This window comes from Leptodactylus fuscus, chromosome 4, assembly GCF_031893055.1.
Source record: "Leptodactylus fuscus isolate aLepFus1 chromosome 4, aLepFus1.hap2, whole genome shotgun sequence".
In the NCBI taxonomy this organism is placed as follows: Eukaryota; Metazoa; Chordata; class Amphibia; order Anura; family Leptodactylidae; genus Leptodactylus; species Leptodactylus fuscus.
The window spans coordinates 150891715-150908045 of record NC_134268.1 but is presented as its reverse complement, the minus strand read 5'-3'; the positions used below and the strand labels follow the sequence as shown (position 1 = coordinate 150908045).

General features: G+C 39.9%; 1 protein-coding gene across 4 annotated transcripts in view; it reads right to left on the bottom strand.

Moving 5' to 3' along the window:
- The window catches only part of HECW1 (HECT, C2 and WW domain containing E3 ubiquitin protein ligase 1), a 218822-nt gene that overhangs the window by 125956 nt on the left and 76535 nt on the right, over positions 1 to 16331 (bottom strand). Inside the window, exon 2 of one of the 4 annotated variants that reach the window (XM_075271220.1) lies at positions 7376 to 7433. The exons of the other annotated variants lie outside the window; for them this stretch is intronic. Within the exon in view, the coding sequence (XP_075127321.1) occupies positions 7376 to 7402 (27 nt within the window). The 5' untranslated portion in view covers positions 7403 to 7433. The remainder of the gene's footprint in view (positions 1 to 7375; positions 7434 to 16331) is intronic. 4 annotated transcript variants of the gene reach the window in all.

Here is a 16331-nt window from a genome sequence, read left to right as displayed (position 1 = left end):
ATAGAACTTTTCCTTATTCACCTGCTTTGTATGCTAATACGCACAGTCCTGTAACTAAAAGGTCTTAATTTAGAGTCATTAACGCAACCAATTAATGGTAAATGATTAGTACAGCTAATGCAGAGATCTCTCTTCCCATTAGCACTGTATATCACATTACCCAGAGAATTTTAAGCAAGGTATCTTGATATCATTAATCATCACTATCTATGCTATTTATTACATCTATATTATATACTGTTTAATCTTTTGGATTATAAGTGTCATTTTTTATGCCCAAATTTATTGATACCCTTGCTGGATGAATATCAGAGAAAGTTTAACAAAGAGATGGCTAAGAAGTGTTACTATATAGCGAAACAAACTGTGGTTGACTGTTCATACAGCCATGTGTACCAAACGCATGAACAACCACCAACCTTCCAAAGAATGTTCAACTACCCCAGACACTTGGAAAAGTAACAGAGGAAAGTCATTCAATGCTAAAGGAGTGCTGAATACATACTTTGTGTGTGTCAGTAGTATAAGCACATGCCCAGAATACAAAACTCACCCACAAGTCTGCAGGTGTAGTCCATACACAATAGATCACGGCATATAGATGGCAGAAAAAAATACAACACAACAGATTTTGGTTGTGACCTACTTTAGTTGATGGTTGGCCATATAGTGCAAATTTTTGTAGGTTTATGTAAGAACAACCACCAACAGATCGTTCAAAATTTGCTAATTCACTCAGCTTAAGGGTCCAAACATGGTGACGCCAACCATTTGCGAGAATTGGACTCCCATTTATATGGAGCAATGATAACACATGTCTCCTGTGCTATTCTATGACATTGACAGAGATAGCCAAGTACAATTCCTAGTTATCTCCATTAGTCCTACAGACTCTGAATGGACCAGCATCATGTATTATAAATCTATTATAAATTGTGATGGTAGGACAACCCCCTTGAAGGATCATGCCTATTATTCGCTGGTATTTTCTGAAATTTTTCCTTTCTTCTTTGGATTTTATATTTAGACCATTCACCATGCTACATAAATAACATGTTCCTTCTTTCTTATAGGTGAATACGGTTATAACAAAATCAAATATGTTTGTATGAACTTTCTTTTTAATAGAACGATTTGGAGTACATATAAATTATTAAACATCTTTGAATGGGAAAAATGGTGCAGTTCTGGGGCTTTTAGTAAATCTCATTCATTGTGCAGCGGTTTAAGAATAAATTCCAGCTTTTACAGTACATAAGCTAAAATTCTACTATATGAGTTATCTACGACCTCTCAGCGTCAGCTTTCATCTGGCTAATAAAAGAAAATCCTTCTATCTTCTAGCATTACAGGAATATGTTAGAAATTCATTTTGCTAATTAATTTTCACCAATCATATCCTAAGTTACAGCTGAAATTGGTAAAACAAGAGATAAACTGGGATCTTCATGCCTTTCTTTATTGCAACATTAAAGTGTATTGATAAATCTATGTTGATTAAACATATTAAAACGTACCTCTAACTAAGTAAACATATGTACTGTACTTCTCTTCCCTTTACCATAGACTTCTGTGTTACCTGTTACTCGACCTGTCTCACAGCTGTCTCTTTTCTGGATATGTATTTTTTTATTTTTTTTTAAACTGTGATTTTATTGAAATTTTCAAAGAAACAGTAAACAAACAAACCAGGGTAAGGATTACCGCCAGAGCCGGAAATGGCGGGTAAAACACATATTACAGCAACAAAACCAAAGTTGCAATAAGAACCAATGCAAAAAGGAAAAATTGACAAGAGACAAAGACAGGGAGACACAAGGAGGGAGGAGGGAAGGAGGAAGAAAGGGAATCAGAGACCACAGGTAGCACAATACGTGTCCCAGGGTGCCCAAACCGCTCGAAACTTTTCAACTGTATTGTTTAGAGAAGCTGTGAGGTATTCCAAGCATCTTTAATACGGGCTAAAAGGAAGGGAATCGGAGGTGGCTGGGTAGACTTCCAATGGCAGGCTATAAGGGATTTAATTGCAGTACAGATATACAAAAATAAGATAGAGGGACGTTTGTTCAGGGAGCGAGAGGGGAGATTGAGGAGGTATACCATAGGGTCCAAAGTAATTATAAGGGAAAAAACATCAGTCATCATAGTCTGGACTTCCAACCAAAATGGGCGAATCAGGGAGCAATCCCAGAAAATGTGGAAAAGAGTCCCTGGGCCAAACACCTCCAGCAGGTAGGGGAAATGATGGGATTTAAGGTATGGAGGAGGGCCGGAGTATGAAGTACCAGTGAAGCAGAATTTTAAATTGGGTCTCACGGTAGGAAATTGTGGAAGGTTTATTGGTGCGAGACCAGATGATCTGCCACTGAGGTAGAGAAATCTGCCTTCCTAGATCAGAGGACCAGCTAGTCATATATCTGTGTATCAGGGGAGTCCGTCCCTCCGGAGAGGGTAACAGCCGGTAAATGTCTGAAATCAGACCTTTAGTAGAGGTGTCCGCACGGAACAGCCTCTCAAAACCGGTGGGGACGGTGACCCGCAGGCCCCCAAACATAGTACATAGAAAATATGCAATCTGTTGATAGTGGAACCACTCTGAACCAGGCATACCCAGAGAAGTGATGAAATAATCAAAGGGTCTGAGTTCCAAGGAAAAAGGGTCGATGAAGTCCGCTACATGGAACAAACCGGGACCACCCCAAGAGCAAATCATGCGAGAGCCCAGCCCCTCCGGGAGGAGCAGGTTGTACAGGAAAGACAGCATGGAGGAGCAAGGCAAAGAAAGTGGGATCTACACGTAGCCCAAATGGATCTAGTAAATTGGATGGGACCTAAGAGGGGGACAGCCAAAACTGGGGAGGAGCGAGACCATAGAAAGGCATTAAGGTAGGGTGGTGGCCAACTATAATTTTTAAATTTCAATCCACCTAGTAATTGCTCGTGAAGCAACCCAAAAGGGGTTGCAACGAAGGTAGGCAGCCCAATAGTAGTAAAGAAGGTTCGGGACCCCGAGACCTCCCTCAGTCTTACCCACTAGCATGACAGAATGAGGGATACGATGATGTTTCCTATTCCAGATGAACTGCAAGACAGCCTTCTGAAGGGACCAAAGTTCGGAACGAGGGACGGCGACAAGAAGGGTCTCAAAAAAGTAAAGGAGTTTGGGGAGGAGGGTCATCTTGACCGCCGTAATACGGCCCATAAGTGAAATGTCTAGAAGTGAATGTTGTTCACTAAAGAGGCGGGGGAAGTTAGCCAAATACAGAATGAAGTAGGTGGAGGAGAGGTGGATACCTAAATATTTAATCGATTTAATCGATTTAATTTAGCGATCGCGCTATTGAAAATTATAGTTCTGCTGGAGATGGTGGAGGGTCAATTCTGGAATATTTAAGGGGAGAGCCTCAGTCTTAGAAGAGTTAATTTTATAGCCCGACAGGGAGCCATACTCTCGCAGAGTCGAGAGGAGGCAAGGAAGGGTGGTATGGAGGTTGGTAAGCAATAACAGGACATCGTCCGTGAAGAGACAAATTTTGAAGACCCGATCCCGCACCTTAACTCCAGTAATATTAGGGTCTAGTCTAATTTTAGCCACAACTGTCTCGATACAGAGGGCAAAAATGAGGGGAGAAAGAGAGCAACCTTGGCGAGTGCCATTGTGGATAGAGAAAGAGGGGGAGGAGGTGTGGGGGAGCTTGACTACCACAGAGAGAGAGGAATATAGCGCTGTGACATTTGTGAGGAAAGCCCCTGAGAAGCGCCTTAGGGTAGCTCTCATGAAGGACCAATCAAGGCGGTCAATGGCTTTCTGAGCATCAAGGCTGAGAAGGAGGGTGGGGGTGGAGGAATGGTTGGTCACATCTATCAAATCCACAGCCCTTCTGGTGTTGTCCCCCCCTGATGACAGGGGACAAAACCCACCTGGTCCTTGTGGATGAGAGATGGAAGCCAAACGATAAGGCGGGTGGCCAAAATTTTAGCAAAAAGTTTCAGGTCAGAATTAAGGAGGGATATGGGCCTGTAATTAGAGCACTCCTGGGGGTCTTTATTAGGTTTAGGGACCACTGTAATGTGGGAGTGGAGCATGGAGTGGGGAACAGGAGAGCCATCCAGGAAAGCATTAAACAATCTGCACAAGTAGGTCACTAAGTCAGACTGAAAGGTCTAATAATACAAGTAGGTAAAGCCGTCAGGACCCGGGGCCTTGCCATTAGGCAGGGTCCCCAAAACCTCCACAAGTTCCTCAGTAGTGATAGGCACATTAAAGGATTCTAGGGCCACAGAAGAAAGGGAGGGGAGGGGGCAGGACTCAAGAAAATCTCGCAGGGCAGCTTCAGGGGAGGGGAGGAGAGAGCTGGACCAGGAGGGAAGGCTGTAAAGATGCTCGTAATATAACTGGAAGGCAGAGGCCATCGCATCGGGGTGATTAATGATAATAGATTGAAGGGCGGTGGGAGGAATACAGTCTGACAAAAGGACATAGCCATTACAAAATAATATTCCTAAAGTTATTTGTCTTGCTATTCCAAATTGTAACTATTTACTGCCTAATAAGACAGTTAAAACACACAGTATTATTAGTCAGACTGAAAAGTGGCAGCTATGACAGCTATGTATCCCAGTTGTATTATTATTATTGTGTTATTCAGCTGAAACACATAAGATTTCACTATCTATTAGCGGATAACAGACAGCAGAAGAATAATTGTGACTAGAGGAGTAAAACTAGGAGTCGTATGATTCTTACATGGTGTCGCTCATCCAAAGGTCTTAAACAAAACGTATACATCCACTAATAGCTCGACTACAGTAGACTAGAACGTTGGAATTATAACGTGTGTTTTAACCGTCTTATCAGGCAGTAATTACAATTTGATAATTACAATAATTATTAGTTAATTAATAATTATAATTTGATAAATGAAGACAGAAGCATTTTTCTTTAAGATATATTGCAAAGTTTCTTATAGTCACTTATATACAGTTGCTTTATAATTGAACGGTACAATATGCTGCTTTAAAGAAGACCTTTTACCAACTCCAGTTCTTTGCATCTTTTAATAGGAATCTCTCCACTGATTCTGGCACAGTTGGAATTTTTTTCACTATCCCCCCCCCCCCCCCTGAGTAATCACTGCAGTTAGTCTTGACACCTGATAGACTAATTATGCCCTCTACTGTCAAGTGGGTGGATTCAGACAGGAGCAAATGAGGGGAGTGATTCAGAGCTGTGTGACATGTTCCAATCAGATGCAGACAGTATTAGAGAGCTCATAATCCCACCCCCTTGTCTGCTGCAGTACAACACCACTCACCTGACTGTAGAAGGATAATTAGCATATCAGATAGCAAAGCTAACTACAATGATTGCTCAGGAATGGTGTGAGCGAAAGGAACAATCCCAACGGCAACAGAATCATTAGAGCAGCGACTATTAAAATATGCAAAAAATGGGGAGAATGGAGATGGTGAAAGGTCCTCTTCAATGCAAACAGAGTCAAATTTCGTTGTTAGCTGGAGCTCCACTATAGATAAAAATATGATTTTTTGTTAGTTTATTGTTAGTATGGTTAAAATGACACTGTTTCATCCTATAGTATGCACATTACACTAAATAAAATTAAAGGAACACTTTCACTTGTATATGAGGGTGCAGCATGACACAAGATTCAAAGAACACCAGAGAATCCCTACACCATGTCCCACCTCCTCAGGCGCTGCTTAGCACAGGGTAGCAGATTTACCCCGGTTGCCGTGACTGTGGCACATAAGGTGTTGGCACATTTTTATATTGAATAAAATGGTTCTAACATATCATTATACTCTTTTACGGTATTATAGCATTTGGGTTACTAGACTGATCGTTTTGACACTAAAGGTGTTTTACTAGCATCCTGAAAGATTTAGGCTCTTTGGTCTAAACAGTTCCTAGCAGACTAAACGCTTAATGCTGCCATGTTTGAAGGCTGATAATAATGAACTCAGGCAAACCCTAAGGCAGAAACTGTGAAGTGTCTAGGTAATTCTGGGTCAATCTTTTATGTTTCAGTATAGTAGAGGTCCAGTCATCTCAAGATCTCAAGGGTTCTCCTTAAATAAGTCTACACTAAAGAATGGTGTCATTATGTTCACTATCCTCGGAATAAAGAAAAGGTTATACTCATTGTACTGAATACAAACACAGCACATGCATTCTGATGTGCTGAAACAGATTTTGAAGAACCCTTGAGATTACTCCATAGTGGGGCAGCCTCCACCTATCAGATCAGCTGCTTTGCAGTGCCCTATAGTGGGAATGGAGAATTGCATTGTACGTATTTATTGAAATCAATGGCTTTGGTTGCATTCACACTACGTAACGCCAGCGTACAATACAGCCGTACACGCCGGCGTTACAGCAGGGCTGCCGAACACTTCCCATTCATTTCTATGGGAGCCGCCATGCAAGCGCTCCCCATAGAAATGAATGGTCTGCTTCTTTCACTGCGAGCAGTCCCATTGAAGTGAATGGGAAGTGCCGGCGTATACGGCAAGCTCTGCTCATGCCGAGCCGTACACGCCGGCACTTCCCATTCACTTCAATAGGACTGCTCGCAGTGAAAGAAGCAGCCCATTCATTTCTATGGGGAGCGCTTGCATGCCGGCTCCCATAGAAATGAATGGAGCTGCTTTATACGCCGCTTATTCTGAACGTGTTTTACGTTCAGAATAAGCTTCAGTATACGTAGTGTGAATGCCCCCTTTTGTGTAATGCAGGGAGAGACTTTCTTTTTAGTGACTCAATGGTCCCATCTAAGCCGGGATGCACACGTGTGCTAACCACTGGCTGTTAATAATTGTGCAGCGGCCAGGGGTCCTATAAACTTAATGAATAGGACCCATGGATGCATGGTTGCAAAATCGGATAGGAATAGGACCTGTTACATATTTTGCAGCCCAGACTGTCGGCCCGCATACGGGAATGTGTAATTCAGGGTCATGTACATGGGCCCACAGAAATTAATGAGTCATCTGGGAAAAACCTGGAAAGCACACTGACCTAGCACAAGGTTGTCTGCAAGGGGCTTAAGTGTAAGGAATCATTTGGTATTTAAAAAGGTTGACAAAATACAATAATTGTTATATTAAGGTAAATGAAAATATTTTGGGGGTTAAATGTTTTTGCATTGAGCTGCTCCATAATTGTCTTTGTTATATTTGTTGTTGGAGGTTCATGCAATCATATATGGATGCCTTGTTTAGAAATGGGATGGTATTGTTGATCTGATCAGTACATAAGGCCAGTTGTGGGCTATGGGGCATTCCATTATGAATGATTAGTGGATTTATAATGGAATGGCATGGATGGGATTTATAATCATAAAAACACACTGACCTTAACACTACACAGGTGCAGCAGCATAATGACCCGCCAACTGCAAGCACATCAATTCCTAGAGAAAAGTCCAATGAGATTAACTCAGCAATAGTCCCAATACATTAAACATAATACATAGAAACAGCCATGTATATAATCCACTTTAACGTCACATTATACACATAGGTATGTTTTTTTGCAAACATTTCTGAAGTAAACACAACAATATAGTTGCTTAGCTGATACTATCACATCCTTAATGTCTACGCCCATTTCATGTATAAATAACATTTAAAAATATAAGAAACCGTAAAAGATTTCTCCAGGGTTAGGATCTGTTAATGCTTGCCCTCAGAAATAGCTTCAGTATTGGTCATGGGCTGTGAATGGTATTGCAGTTCAGACCACAACACAACCAACAATTCCAGATACAGTCCATGGACAAGAGTGTTATTCGTCATTATAAAACTCAAGTTTATTACAGTTTTTGCCCATGTAACATATTTTGGTAGAAATGTATGAAAAATGTTTCAGTAATTAACCAGATGGAGCAGAAAAAAAATCTGTATTCAATGTGCTCCCACTAGTGGTAACAAAAGGTAGGCAGAACTTTCCCAGAGGGATGAGGGGATACAGATATTGTTTTTAGTTATAACTGAAGAACAAGCCGAGAGCTTCGAAACATTGTAATCTGTCATCATTATTAGTTAGCCATTAAAAAAAGGTATCAACTACTGAAGACTTTCAAGTTTTTTGTTTTTTATATTTCCTACCCACTGGCTAACACAGTACAAAAACAACATTTTCCATATATATATATATATATATATATATATATATATATATATATAATTTTTTTTTAATCCTACATTGCAACCAACAGGATAATGGATTACAATAGATTTTATCCTTGTGTATATTTAGTCCATGTATCATTACTGTCTGCTTAATATAGACTTTTGTATTTCATGCAGTTATTACTCATACGCAATCCTGCTCATGAAATATGTAAAGCGTTAGAAAATAATTTCATAACTAGCCATCTGAGAGTATTAAACAGCCCATAAAAGAACCATGAAGAAAATATGAAATTGGATATTAAATATAATAAACAATAGTAAGTGAATTGCAGACTGTTAAAATCCTAGCTATTATTTCTTTGTCATCACAGACCATCTCATGTCCTAAATTTTGCATCTGGTTTATTGTTTATGGTGGCTTTGATGTTTCTGCCTGGAAGAGCAACTAAAGAAAATATATGATAATACTGTTTAATAATATAATATAATATGATAATACAATACAATATAAGTTTCATAGGTTGTGTTCACAGAAAAAAAAAAAGGAGAAAAAAATATTTAGACCATGTGCTTATGCAGTGGCGTAACTAGGAATGGCAGGCCCCCGTGGCGAACTTTTGACATGCACCCCCCCCCCCACAACCGACACCGACGCCGAAGACCTAGACCGACCCCCTCCTCCGCACTCTATTATGTCCCTTAGTAAGCCCTGCACACAGTATTATGTCCATTAGTGGCCCCTTCATACAGTATTATGTCCCTTAGTGGCCCTGCACACAGAATTATAGCCCATAGTGGCCCCTGCACACAGTATTATGTCCCTCAGTGGCCCCTGCACACAGTATTATCCCCCATAATGGCCCCTGCACACAGTATTATGCCCCATAGTGGCCCCTGGACACAGTATTATGTCCCCATAGTGTCCCCTGCACACAGTATTATCCCCAATAGTGTCCCTTGCACACAGTATTATGTCCCACTGTGGACACCCATAAACAATTATTATACTCTGGGGTCTTTTCAGACCCCAGAGTATAATAATTGGAGACCCGGGGGAATAAAAACATTAAAAAAAACCTGTTGCTTACCTGTCCCCCGGCTCCTATGCTGTCGGCCGCCGCTCTCGTCCTTCTTTACCCGGGAAGCAGGCCGGGTTCATGTGACGTCAGAGAAGTATGAAGGAGGCCTGGCAGGATCATGGAGAGGTAAGTAATAGTATTTTTTACGTTCCCTTACCTCTCCCGGTCCGCCGATCATTATACTTTGCAGACCCCCGAGTATAATGATAGTATTTGTGGGGCCCGCGGTGTCACTTGCCGATCTCCGCCCAGCCAGGATCGGCAAGTAAATAGGGCAAGTAATGGCCTATTAAAAAAAAACAAAACGCAGCGGTAGCGGCTGTCACCGGGCCCCCTAATGACCCGGGCCCTGTGGCAGCCGCCTCCGCTGCTTCTATGGTAGTTACGCCCCTGCGCTTATGAATGCATGATAAAATTGAGTATATGCATTAAATGTATAACCATGTATGAAACTATATACCCTTTATTGGCATACATCAACCACTGAATCCTTTTGCATTGCCCTGGTAGCTGACAACTCTTGGGCATACATTGGGCACCATATAGCCTACAAAGAGAGATGTATAAATCTCTAAACATTTGTTTTATTTGGGGTTCAGATAGTTTGGTCCACAGAGTTGAAATTGTTGGTCATTAATTGGAATTATAATTATATAATAGTATAATATTGTAGGTTCAGAAACATAGTTAACAGTTACATTCCTTTTCTTCTAGATAACTTTGCAGCCTCCTTCAGGCTCCATGCACTCCAAGACACCGCTGAGGCCTGCGATTGTGCCTCAGTGGTCACATGGTGCATATCAATATCATCATGCTTTAAGACAAGGGTTAAGACATTGACACATCCCAAGTGACTGCTGAGGCCTAAAATGGTATATTTTTTAACTAATGATTCACTCTACAGACAATGGATTTAGAATGTGTAAGCATCTGCAACTGTTGTTCATGTTACAATATGTAGTGTCACAATTTAGTGGTATTCTATATACATATGTTTATCTAGCACCTCCATACCTTTCGGTGTATTCCAATAACCCCCTTCAGTTGCCTACCAATCATCTAATGACTCTATCAGTCATACCTCAGTCTGTATGTACGTCCCATACATGTTAAAGTAATCCAGATGCAACAATTTTAGTGCAACTGACTATCTAATATGTATAAAGCTGTCTCAACAAATGCTGGGAGAAAGAATGCTTGTCCTATGGCCCAGCTGTCACAGGAGACAAACTGGTGTCAGAAGAGTCTGGCAGCTCATGATTCCCATCTCTCTACTGAGAACATAAGCTGAGCATTCAAGAACTTGGGCAAGTGGAGAAGATTAGTTGTTGGCTGACAGCTGTCTAAAGTGTATGAGCAATTTAGCAACTAATTGTTGACAGTCTCCAAATAGCAATATTTCTAAATGAACAGAAAAAGAAAGATAGTAAACCATATCTAATAAGACAGGTGAGAAGATAATACTGTATATATAAAAACTAAGTCTAAGGCCACACGTATTATGCTGCAACCAAAAAGTGCTTCCGGAAAGACTGCGGCTGAAATTCTTCCCAGTTTTACCCACAGCACTTTTTACAAAAAGTCCACAGAGATTTCCTCTGTCGACTTTATGCATCAATTATACCTATACGGAAACTGGTATACTGTAGGTATACTGCAATTTCCAAAAAACACGGCGGTTCTGCTGCAGGTATTTTTCTGCAATCTGTAGATGGTTTTCACTAGAACCATTGACTTTGCAGGGACTGTAAAATCCTACAGCTTTCACTGTGGTGTTTACGCCACATGGGACTTTAGTCTAAAGATATTTAATCTTTTGGCTTATATGAGAATGTGCTAACACCCTTTACATCTTAGCATGTAAAATAGACATACCGTATATACTTGAGTATAAGCCAAATTTTTCAGCACAGTTTTTATGCTGAAAAAGCCCCCCACGGCTTATACTCGAGTCAGCAAAAAAAATTATTATTATTATTTTATTTTTTTTCAGGAGGGGAGGGGGGTCTATGACCAGCCGCAATATCAATGTATAGAATCTCCCATAAAATAGTGGGGAAAAAAAGAAGCTTTTTTAAAATTAAAAAAAAAAAAGTTCTAAATCACTCCTTTCCCTGGAATACATACAAAAGTAGAAAATTACTATGAAACACATACACATTAGGTATCCCTGTGTGTGAAAGTGCCTGGTCTACTGAATATAGGGGATCTGCAGTGCTCGTGTTCCGTCGGGAAGGGGTTAATAGGAGCACTGCAGATACCCTATATTCAGCCAGGCTGAATTCCAAGTGGGGGAAAAAAAAACAGTCCTCAAGCTCAGGGAAGGGGCAGACAGACAACCAAAACACCCCTTCCCCTTTCCCAGCATCTACTGTACCCAAAAACTCTGACCATTTTAATTTTTGAAATTTTCCAGTAGCTGCTGCATTTCCCCCTCGGCTTATACTCGAGTCAATAAGTTTTCCCAGTTTTTTGTGGTAAAATTAGGGGCCTCGGCTTATATTCGGGGCGGCTTATACTTGAGTATATACGGTAGTTGTTTTACTAACAAATATACAGAAAACCTACATAACAGGGTTCAAGTGCTCTTCTGCCTGCTCTAACCACTGCTTATCAGGTACTTTTATTCTCTTAAATTAAACATATTCTCTAGCGCTATATTGTTGTCATGGAAACAAGCAATCTACCCTTTTATCCAAGCCGATATATGTTCACGTTTGTACACTTTCTCTATTATTAATACATATCATGCAAGAGCAGAGGGTACAACATTAAAGTAATCTTAAGATTTACTGTTAATATCTAAAAATGGACATATTTCTAAATAACTGTTATGCAACATACTCCAGGTAGAGTAATATATTTTTGCATATTTTCTATTGTATCTTTTATAGCATCAATCTGAAGCAACAATGCTTTGATATGTAACCTTTAAAGCATAAAGACTAGCTCGATATTCTTTATCTGAGCTGTAAGAGATAATGTCCCAGTGTATATACCATGGGACATATCGGAAGATAAAGCACCAGCAACACATTACAAGAGACAAAATGGGAGCAGATAAAGAGTCATTTTTTAGGTCAGACCAAGTGACAGCAGGATACCAGAGGGATGCTAGCCCTTTCTTAAGAAATCCTTCAGGACATCATGTATGCTTATATCACTTGCAGAACAGGGAAACATGTTGTGGCACTGTAGTATGGTATTATTATATAATGAAGTGGCAAACCTATTGGAAAATATATAGAAAAAACTACAGAACTAGACTAAAGGGTAAAAAAAATACATTGAATTCATATGAAATTAATATTCCCCTAATATTTCACATAATAGGATTTCACTATTTTTAGATTAAAGGTTTTTGGGCCATTAAAAGTCACTGAACTAAACATAAGACTAAAATATAGTCATAGACAGATCATAGAAAAATAATGCAACTATTGAGTGAGAAAACCTAACCTGCCTTACACAGTCCTAGATATTGAGGCAGGAGAACCACTGGATTTGTATATAGATAAAAGACTCATGTATACACACTTATTAGGAATCCATTCTATGAAGAGCCAAGTGTTACAGAGGTCTATGGGACCGCCATCATTAATAGAATAGAATTCAATGTCTTTTGACATTGAGTACACACATTGAATTCTATTCTATTCAATATTCATCACTAGTCAGTTTATATTATAGTGTACTATTAATGGCACAAATTATTTATTCAATTTATAGTATTTCAATTGCACATTTAGATTTTAAGTTACTTAGCACCTTTCTATTAGCTGGTGTTAGGGAATTGCCTGTTGAGCAATTCCCCAGTAGCTGCTGCTGCAACCTGGATGGAAGGGAATGACAGTCCTAAACTTGACCCAGCCCCTGTCCCTATTTACTTGCCTCAACTACCCTAGGCGGTAGAGAACAACTGGATCCTTTCTCTGCATAGGTGTTACCCAGATAAGGACAGGACAAAACAACATAGAAGAGGAGTCAGCAAGCCGAGGTCAAACCAGAGAGACAAACAGTACCAAATCGAAATCCAAAGAGAAGTCATAAGCCAAAAAGCAGAGGTCAGTAATACAAAGCAAGAGCAAGGACAGACACTTAGCACGGTCTGGGACACAATAGCCAGCAAACATTTGTGGTCTGATGACTTGTTTATAGGAAGTCCAGAACCCGCCCCAGGCTTGATTGGTAGATAAGCTGTCAATCACAAAGCACACACAAGTAACCCTAACCATGCCAACACAAAATTACCAGCATCCAGGAGCAAGTAATCATGAGCAGACAATGCGGCCAGAGAATGACGCAGAAGTTCGAGCAATCTATTAACACAGTTGGGAAAATAATTTGCCGTCTGTGAATAATATCCTATCTGTAATCACACAACCAGAAGTAGATAAAAGTACATAGAAGACTTTCCTTACATTGTAAACTATGAGATGTGCAGAATCCTTAGTCCTTTGCACAGAGGCAGCAGTTTGTAGAGGTGTGTGGTGGCCATGAGGAAAATCAGGCCCTCCCCAAACCATTCATTCCCTTATAATTATTGAGACCTGTCTTGCACTTATGGATTAACCTGGCCTAACAACAAGGTGTGAACTTTAAATAAGCTAGTGGCACCAAGTGGCAGTGGCTAGTGGCACCAAGTGTGGAATAGCCTTTCTAAAGGCTATGCAAGGATGTGATTAGTTAAAAATGACTTTTCCTAATGATAGAGCCCCTTTAAAGAGTTTTTTTGGGAAAAAGCAGCAACAATTTTAATTAAAGTGAATTACATTTTGGGCCAGAATCACATGCTCTTTGAGAATTATTCTAATTTGTCTGAAAAGTTGAAGAGCCATCAATATTGTTTTGTCAGAGGATCCCCTTAATGTACAGTCATGAGCATAAATAAATGGCCACAATTCTCAATGACCCGATGCAACATTGCAAAGAAGAGTCCCCCAAAACTCATCAAGTGTGAGAGATTCATCAAGTCACACAGGAAATCGTTCAAGTTATTGTTGCTAAAGGTGGTTCTACTGATTCATGGGGTGTACTTTTTCACACATGGTGTTTTCATTCAAATAATGAAAAGTTGTAATTATTTATTAATTATTATTTACTAAAGATGAGCAAATTGGTCCTGAACAAACCAAATTTTCCAAAAGTTTTGGGTTTGACCTGACCTGAAAGTTTGGGAGTTTGGCAACCACAAACTTGAAGTCTTCAGACCCCGGAGTATAATAAGAAGAGGCCCAGCGGAGGTGTGGATACATAATAGACAGTTATATTCACCTTCCCTCACCTCTCCTGGGCATCCTTATGGTGTCTGGCGTTTGCATGTAAGTGTCAAGATGCCAGCGCAACCCCTGGGTGACGTCATACATTTCAAGGTCACCACTGAAGCTTGTGATTGGATCCCAGCAGTGACCTGGGTATGTATGTTTGCCTATCTTTAGTATTTACCTAATTTTAAGACCTTCTAAGGATCAGACTTTTTTCTATTATGTCCTAATATAGGAAACCATAGAATTTAAAGAGAATGTACTTTGTTTTTGTCATGACTGCATATGTACGGTCATAGTCTACATGTATTATGGATAGCAAGAACACAAAAGACAGAAACTATGTTCAGGAAACTATGGCAACATGGAATGGCTGCCTGGTGTGATCTGCCATAATACAATTTTGTCTGCGGCAGTATATAGTTTTTGTTTATGGTGTTTTTTATAAAATGAGACAAGAAACAGTCTCATCTGATAATAAGCAGACTTTGGAAATACATAACTGACTGAGAAGAAATGCGGGGCTTCTGCCAGCTTTCTTGTGCAGAAGATTATCCTATTCTATATGGCACGATCCACGGAAAGTATGTACTAATATAAAAAGAAGCAACAGGAATGGGCATTGTGGATCACAAATCATAAATCTGTAATACAATGACCATACTGAATAAGACTTAAGAAATCTTTATCAAGTGGATTAGGACTAAATAGTACCACCTATTATGTCTTTTATTACTTTTAAAGGGAATCTGTCAATAAAATGCAATTTTTTGTCCCTAACATTAGGAATAACCTTAAGAAAGGCTATTCTTCTCCTACCTTTAGAAGTCTTCTCCGCACTGCCGTTCGATAGAAATCCTGGTTTTCTTCTGTATGCAAATGAGTTCTGTATGCACAGTAAACTAGTGTAAGCAGCCATTTTCTTGTGGCTGCTTACAGAGTAAGCTGGAGTAAGCGGCCACAAGAAAATGGCCGCGAGCATGCGCGAATGCCGATGGCAGAGCTGACTATGCATACCTTTGAAGCCATCGCTGGAAGAAGACATAAGGAGAGGCCGTTCCAGGTGAAGACAGAGATAGCGCCTGAGAGTTCTCTCGCAGTATTGGGGACATTCCCAGTGCTGCGAGAGAACTCATTTGCATACAGAAGAAAACCAGGACCAAATGGCGGCGAGGAGAAGACATCTAAAGGTAGGAGAAGAATAGCCTTTCTTAAGGCTATTCCTACGTGTTAGGGAGAAAAAAAAAATAGCACAATATGTTGAACACTGTGCTTCTGGGCCTTAGTGAACTGCACATTTTTCAGCACAGGAACAGAAATCTAAGTTGTGCCATCATTTGTTAGCAAGTACAATTGTCATATGCAAACCAAAGTAATTTAGCCACCTGCAACTCCGTAGGCAGCGAGTGATGGAGATGGCACAGCTGGAGATTCCAGCACTTTAAGCTATCTTACTGTTCATATGTGCCAAAAATAAAACTGAGCTGTAGTATGTTGCTAAGCAACATAAAGCTTTATGTCTTTTTTTTTAAAAAAAAAAAAAAAAATTTATTCACTGTATGGAATTTTTTTCCCAGTTTATCTATCTATCTATCTATCTATCTATCTATCTATCTATCTATCTCCTATCTATCTATCTATCTATCTATCTATCTATCTCCTATCTATCTATCTATCTATCTATCTATCTATCTCCTATCTATCTCCTATCTATCTATCTATCTATTTATCTATCTATCGCCTATCTATCTATCTATCTATCTATCTCCTATCTATCTATCTATCTATCTATCTATCTATCTATCTATCTATCTATCTATCTATCTATCTA